We start from the raw sequence: 7,978 nt of genomic DNA on the forward strand, positions 1-7,978 counted from the left end.
CATGAAGTAGAATTCATTAAAGCAACGAAGGCATAACCTAGTTGTCACCCATTGTGGTAGTTTCAAGGACATATAGGTTGTTTGATCAAACTAACATCGAGATTTCTTTTTGCTCCAATAATCCAACAACATAGTCAATAGAATAGTACAAAATATACTTTTGATTTGACGATATACTGGATCGACCAATGTGAAAGACTCATGTAAGGGAAAAGGTAATCCAATTGTATGAGTGTGACATGGGATGGCCCTAGGCTAGCATTCTTTTTAGTTCATAAGGGTCAATGTATGGTTCAAGCCCCCCCCCCATATATGCGTAGATTACCCCTACGCTAGCGAATGGCCATCTACATCTACGTTTGGGGGTCAGGGGGGTTGCTATATATTGGATTGTTGGTGAAAACTTGACATATTCGTCTCGTGTATAAATTGGCTATGTAGATTCAATGTGCACGCATGGACGGCTGCATAATAGATCCCAAGGGACAACATAGAGGCAATATCAACAACACATGAATTGACGATAATATTAATCTAGTTTTTAAGATATAATTGCGGAAAATTGGGTGCCCTTCATTATGCATGATTTTTGCTTCATGTTCGTCATCGATATTTCAATCTTAAATATGTTTAAATCCTGTTTTGGCAAATGTGGCGAAGTAGGAGTCTATGTCGATATAATCCATGTCAAAGGTCTCATATGAAGTGTCTAATGGTATGCATATTTGTCACATTGTCAATAATGGTAGGATTGCCAAATTATTTGCACTCTCATTTATTCCAGTAAGGTAAAGATACGCGTCTACATTTTATAGTTGGATGTTGATGTGAGATGGATCTTTGGTGCAACTACATGCAGTAAAATTTATTGTTGTACGTGTTTTTTGGTGCTACAATGTTGAGTAAACTTTACTGTAGGCTTCAAGGATAACAATAGTTGTGTGGAGGGTCCAAGCCTCAAGGCCACCTAATTCATTTTATAAATACTACCCATGATCCACATCACTATCTTTAGATGTCAAGCTCCTCGTCGTCATTCAAGGTAGATTATTGCAATGCGGGGCTACAAGTAATAAGTGCTAACGAAACATATATTGGCGACACATCTAATGAGCGTGAAATGCGGCGTTTACAAAAATACGTGGAATTTCCGTCATCGTCATCTTGGCGCTCTATTAATCTATTAAGGTGCAGCATCATTCTCGAAGGCTCCAACGCAATCATTGCTTGAGGGTAAATTATTCAGACGAAGCACGATGTTGTGGTTATTAATTATTTTGAAACACTAACTAATTGAAGCATAATTTTGGCAAAACCGAAACCGTAAACGTCAAATGTGAAAAGAAAAAAAGGACAACGACAAAGGTGCTCTTGCATATACTCATAAATTAAGGGGTTAGGGGAGGGAGTGAGTGAGTGTGTTCACATCGGTGCGTAGTATCACAACTACATTAGCGCAATAAAAAATAAGAGAAAGGAAGAGTATTATGTAGGCAGCACACATTCTTTTTTAAACGGTAGGGCATACGCACATCGGGTTAGGAGGAAGTGCATGAGTGGTGTGCGTTTTTTCCGGAAAGTGTCGTGTGGGATAGGACGAGGAAGGGGGGGGGGAGGTGGGGGCCCGGGGAGACGAAGAGAGAGAGAGAGAGAGAGAGAGAGAGAGAGAGAGAGAGTAATAAAGAATGGGAAGGATTTAGAAGGAGGGAGGTGTGTGAGTGAGTGAGTATGAGTATGTGTGGTTGGCCAACAACCAGTGGGTAGGGTAGGCCGGAGGACATTTAGCTTATATAAAGACGGAGGGGAGGGAAGAAGGCCCCCCCCATTGTCGATAGGAACCAAATTCCAAGGTGTGGGGAGGGGACCACACTTTACGTGGGTCATGGTCCACTCTACAAGCACACACACACACACACACACACACACAGATGGTAGACAGACAGATATACACAGTCAGACACACACAAGAACAGAGAGAGAGATAGAGAGAGAACTCAGAAGGTGTGGATTGAGAAGGAATATACGTGAGAGAGCCTAGCTAGAGAGAGAAAGTGTATGTGTGTGTGTGTGTGTTGTGTATGTGTATTATATATACCGAGAAAGATCATCATTTTTTTCTCCACACATGTACATACATATACATATATTATATATATGCGTATGCATCTCAAGTGAGGAGCCATAGGTTGAAAGCCCCTGCTAAGAGTGACTGACTGACTGGCTGTCAGACAGACAGACAGACAGAGAACAACAGGGTAGGGAAGAGGGAGAAAAGAGGTGAGATCAATTATAGTGGACAGACCCTTGCCATATTCATTGCTGCCATCTCTAGCAAGCAAGCAGCACACAAACTCCTCTAAGATTGCTTCCTCCTCCTCACATATACTCATCATCTCATTCATTCATTTGCCAATTTTGACCTACCCAACTTGAACAAACGCGAACTCGAAACTCGGGGGGTTAATATGGCCTTCTTCGCATCATTGCGAGCCTCGCGCTCCTCGGCCACCCATCAATTCCGGACAGTCTTCGAATGCCGCACGAGTGATGATGGGAACTTCTTGTCCAATCGCAATAACAACAACAATGATGATGATGATGATGATGATTCAGGAGCAATTCCACGGGAGAAGCAAACCATCGTGTCGGACCTCGATGGCACATTGCTCCGAAGCCCCACCTCCTTCCCTTACTTCATGCTAATGGCATTCGAATCCCCATTCGGCCTCCTCCGCTTCACCCTCCTCCTCCTCTTGTCCCCACTAGCATGGCTCATCTACCAATTCGCATCCGAGGCAGCCGCCATTAATCTCCTCATCTTCGTGACATTCGTGGGTGTGCGGGAGTCAGACATCGTGTCAGCTGCGCGCGCCGTCCTGCCCAAGTTCTATGTCCAAGACGTCCACCCCGATGCGTGGCGCGTGTTCTCATCCACATTCGGCCGGCGCCTTGTGTTGACCGCGAACCCCCGTGTGATGGTCGAGCCGTTCGCTTTGCAATACCTAGGGGCGGACGCGGTTGTGGGGACCGAGCTTCACTTTTTCCCTGGGAAGGCGAGGAGAGCATCGGGCCTCGTGTTGCATCCCGGGGTTACGGTTGGACCGGTCAAGGCATACGCATTGAAGCAATATCTCGGGGACATTTCACCCGATGTCGGACTTGGAGATAACACAAGCGACCACCCGTTCCTCCGCCAATGCAAGGTATCAATCTATGTATCTATCTATGTAGTTCTCAATGCATTTGGCAATCCTCCTACACTCTTCTTGTTCACATAGTATGGCCTTACTCTTCTGTTTTTTTTCTTTCCACACTCTTATACTTCACATACATTGTTGTTTTTAACGCACATTTTGTTCACATAGTATATGTGTGTTCATTGATTAAATTTGAGTTTGCCCCTCACTTTTCTATTGTTTCTCTTCTTCGTTTGGCCTTTTACTTACTCTTCACAAATTATGGTGATCACTATGGCCTCTAAGATTAGAAGTGGGGGGGGGGGGGGGGGGGGAACACGTAGGTCTGCCTTTCTGGCTTATGCAACTAGGGTTTAAGAATGACCTAGTCATGATCGATTACTTGATGGTGTCTATTGTTGTTGGTGGTACTTGATATCAACAATTCTCTCTAAAGTTGTGTAGTCTTGACTTGTCCTTGGATCAATTTTTATCTCCCAAATATAATTAATCCTAAACTCATGGGAACAATATTTATCAACAAACAATATTATTTTTATGTCTTCAAAAAAAGTCACACAACATTCCTCCCTTTCACTGGGTTTATTATAGTGGACATGTTTTCCAAGGCAATGCTACAACACCATTGATGTTGATTGTAACACTACAAGGTAGCCAATACGAATCAAGAAATGTAACGAGGCAATGTTGATGCCATACTTGATTTGGTGGTGGTTGCTAATGACACGAATCGAGAATTCTAAGGAAGCAATGTTATCCCTGTACCAAACCCAGCTTGATTCATTAATTGTTGATGGCATTAAGAACATCAATATGTTTCTAATAGTAGATAAACTACAAAAATATCTTGTGGACACATATTAAAGGAAATCATCTAAAGGGTATGCTTTTAACACCTAGTTTCCTTGTTTAATTATGTATGTCAATGCTCTCCATAAATCATCCATATTATTCATCGTTTGATGTGTCATCTTGCATATTATTCATTCTACCGCCTCTTCAATGTTAGTCCAATACTGATCCATTTATTGGTAATCCATCACTCGAACTACTACTTTGTGGTCAATCATCCAGCCATTTCTCATTGGGTTCAACAATATATCCACACATGTTAATTTTGTAGAGATAGCAATCATTTGTCCCAAGATTTCAATGTGAACCGTTAGCATTATGAGTTATCTCTTTTCATCTTCTTCATTTTTCTCTTCATTCACAAAAATGTATGTCCTGATCAAAGTCCCTTTTCGCACCTTTGAGTCCCCACCATCCCACCCTTAATTGCTACACCCACCCTTGCCATACATAACCTTACTCAATTTATTGTACCAACAAATATGTTGATCTTTTTGGCATTAATTGGCTTTTATTAAAAAAACTTTCCAAAGTTAGCTCCACCCAATTATATAGATGGATGGTTATACCAAATATTTTTCTTTTGATTTTAATTGGTAGATGGATCCAAATATTCCTTCATTTATGGAGCTACTTTTGGAATCATCATTCGTACTCACTACCTAGTCAAAATGATATATTATGGGAAATAGTATACAACTATGTCATGACTCATGAAACAATCCAAATTAAACAAATGAATTTGACACCCGGGTCCCCCCCCCCCCCCCCCCCCATCCTCATGAAGTATCAAAATATCTCATTCCACATGATTCGTTGTCTTATTAGTGTGTTGTTTACATGTTGCAGGAGGGATACATCGTTCCTCGACTTCCTAAAGTTGATGCCCTACCCCCATCGAAGCTTCCTAAAACTCTTATATTTCATGATGGTCGATTAGTTAAGAAGCCGACGGCTTTGTGGGCATTGTTGACACTTATATGGCTTCCCATGGGCTTCCTTTTGGCAATAATAAGAATGGCAACTGGCATTCTCCTTCCAATGAGCATAGTGTACTATGGCTTTTGGATCTTGGGAGTGAGGGTAGTTGTGAAAGGCATACCACCTATTTCCATAAAGGACGGAAGTAAACATGGCGTATTATTCGTTTGCACGCATAGGACATTGCTTGACCCTATATTTGTCTCATGTGCAGTAAAGAGACCTGTTAGTGCTTTAACTTACTCATTGTCTCGACTTTCTGAGATTCTATCACCAATACCGACAGTGAGATTATCACGAAATAGGGAGAAGGATTCATCTAATATTTGTAAGTTGTTAAAGCAAGGAGATTTGGTGATATGTCCAGAAGGGACAACATGTAGGGAACCTTTTCTACTAAGGTTTAGTGCATTATTTGCCGAGCTAACGGATTACATAATCCCGGTGGCTACCAATTGCCACATGGGAATGTTTAATGCTACATCAGCACGAGGATGGAAAGCATTAGATAGCTTTTGCTTCTTTATGAACCCAAGCCCTGTTTATGAGATCACATTCCTCAATGAGTTACCCCCAGAGCTCACATGTGGTGGAGGAAAATCATCTTATGAGGTTGCCAACTATATCCAACGAACGCTTGCAGCCACCCTCAACTTTGAATGCACGAACTTTACACGTAAGGATAAGTATTTAGCTCTTGCGGGCCATGATGGAAATGTTTCAAGTGGCAAAAGAGTCCATAAATAAGTATACACCATGTATGAATTCCAATGTAATATCATTACAAGCTAATTATTTTTCAATTCTTCATAATTTTGTTTATCTTCGAGTAAAACTCTAGGTCCCAACGTAATTTGATGCTTTATTGAATTGCATTGCTCAACCATTCTGCATGATGGCATTACTAGGATTCTTGAAAAACAATGTCTATACATTGGAACCATAATGATATGGTTCAAGTATGTTGAAAATTTTGTACATCCACATAAGAAATGTTGGCCTCTATTGTTGACAAGAGGTGAATGTCAATATTCGAAATCTATTTTGTAGGATCGATTCTCGAATTGGCAGTGTGTGCTCTCAAACTAGTATTAAGAAGAATTTTTTAAAATAAGTTTAGAATTGACACATTAATGTCTTGTTTACCCCTATAGTGATGTGCTTTTGAAATGCGAGAATTCCACAATAAATTAATGGAATGACTCAATGAGTCTATAAGCAATCGTTTGTAGGGGCACATACAACTTCTAATGTTGTTTGTGTTTAATCACATGTAATGTCTTGTTTAATGTTCACTTTTGATTGGTTAGATATCACAATAATGATTGGTCAAATATCATAATAATTATCTTAATATAGCGGTATTGCTTGTGTATTGTGCTTTAGTGCATGATGCTTTGTTTAATATAGTAGTTCAATGAACTTTGCACTTCTTATCTTAATGTTTACGAAGCATGCCTATTTGAAATTAATGTTTTTTTATCATGGGCAAATTTGCATAATCTATAAGGCTTAAAATCTCTACCATTACTTACATCCCCAATCAATATATGACATTGAGATTTCTTGCATCATTTTTTTGTAAATCCTTTTATAGTTGTTCATACATGAAACCACTATATGAAGCTTGCAAAACACTAGTGTTACCATTTATACGATGTTTAAAGGCAATGATTTCATGTTTCCCTTTCCTCATTTTGTCGTATTGCAAATCATAATGGCTTGTAAGTTGCTCTAAAAGTTTTGTTTAAAACATTAATTAGTAGTAAAACATTGGTGTGAAGTAAAAATATGGGAATCAAGAAAATGGGAGAACGATTTAAGTGTAAGTGTACGCATTATAAATAGACATTTCTAAAGATTCATAAAGAGGACAAAAATTACAATTGGATTATTTCATGAAAGATGCCTACTTCAATATGGCATTAAAATTGTTATCTGCTGCCATTATCTGCTTGTATTTTGCATTTTCTTTTCAACTTCCATAGGTCGCACATGCCTTTGATACTTACTGACCTTTGATACTTTAAATTTGGTTGATGAGTGGTTTGGTTATGGAATGTAATGTTCTTTTACAAAGGCATTCAAATAGTTCCCCACATTGCATTTCTCTTAGCGTTGATGACAGATATGGAGTTTATTTATATTGGTCTTGATACCAATCATTACCCACTCCACTTGAGCAATACATGTGCCATTATAAAACATAGGAAAAAATATAGCAAGCATTATACCCATCTCTCTCTAAGAATGCAACTTTATCTTTACGATATGATTAGGTGTGAATTTGTAAATCCTAGAGAGAGAATTTCATTAATCATGGTGAGGTTTTCATTAAGTGGCCACGGTGTTTTCATAATAAACATTAGGTCTTGTAACATACATTAAAGATTACAATTTATTTCACCATCAATAATACTAGATCGTCTCGTATTGCTAGAAATACATATATGAAATTACGACTAGCATGTCAATCACACTTAACATATACATTGTGTGTGTGTGTGTGTGTGTGTGTGTGTGTGTGTGTGTGTGTGTGTGTGTGTGTTTTCCAAAATCATCATATGATATGTTTACATGGGTTGTTCTCTAAAATGTGTCTTTTGTTGTAGTCATAATTCACAACCTACAATTTTGCACCTTTTTATTATCAATAGCATGGGTAAACCTTGTACTTTCACAACTTTACCTTTAAGTTTTTTTCCATTTATTTAGGTAGTTTGCATGAATGTAGAGATGTGGTGAGGTTGTTCGAGTTTCTTTATCTTTTATAGGTAGCTTAACAACCTTCTTTGGGTTTTAGGTAGCAGTTATCATGCTATAATGTTGAGGTAGAAATAAAACTAAAAGACTTCTAATGCTATAGATATCATTCTTTCGATAAACTTTCAAGAAACAAATCATACCACTCTTGATGGAGGTTATATTCTTTCCTAATCTTGTTAAAT

At 39.0% G+C, this 7,978-nt stretch overlaps 1 protein-coding gene across 1 annotated transcript; it reads left to right on the top strand.

Moving 5' to 3' along the window:
- Positions 1-2,243: 2,243 nt before the first annotated feature.
- On the top strand, positions 2,244-5,843 carry LOC147865714 (glycerol-3-phosphate acyltransferase RAM2-like). The gene is made up of 2 exons (XM_087316057.1): positions 2,244-3,203; positions 4,899-5,843. Exons 1-2 carry the CDS (start codon positions 2,466-2,468, stop codon positions 5,775-5,777), a joined length of 1,617 nt encoding a protein of 538 aa, XP_087172183.1. The 5' UTR covers positions 2,244-2,465; the 3' UTR covers positions 5,778-5,843.
- The last annotated feature ends 2,135 nt before the right edge of the window (positions 5,844-7,978 follow it).

This window comes from Azolla caroliniana, unplaced genomic scaffold, assembly GCF_043228905.1.
Source record: "Azolla caroliniana isolate FFs.n. ecotype wild unplaced genomic scaffold, voAzoCaro1.0.p SCAF_3, whole genome shotgun sequence".
NCBI lineage: Eukaryota > Viridiplantae > Streptophyta > Polypodiopsida > Salviniales > Salviniaceae > Azolla > Azolla caroliniana.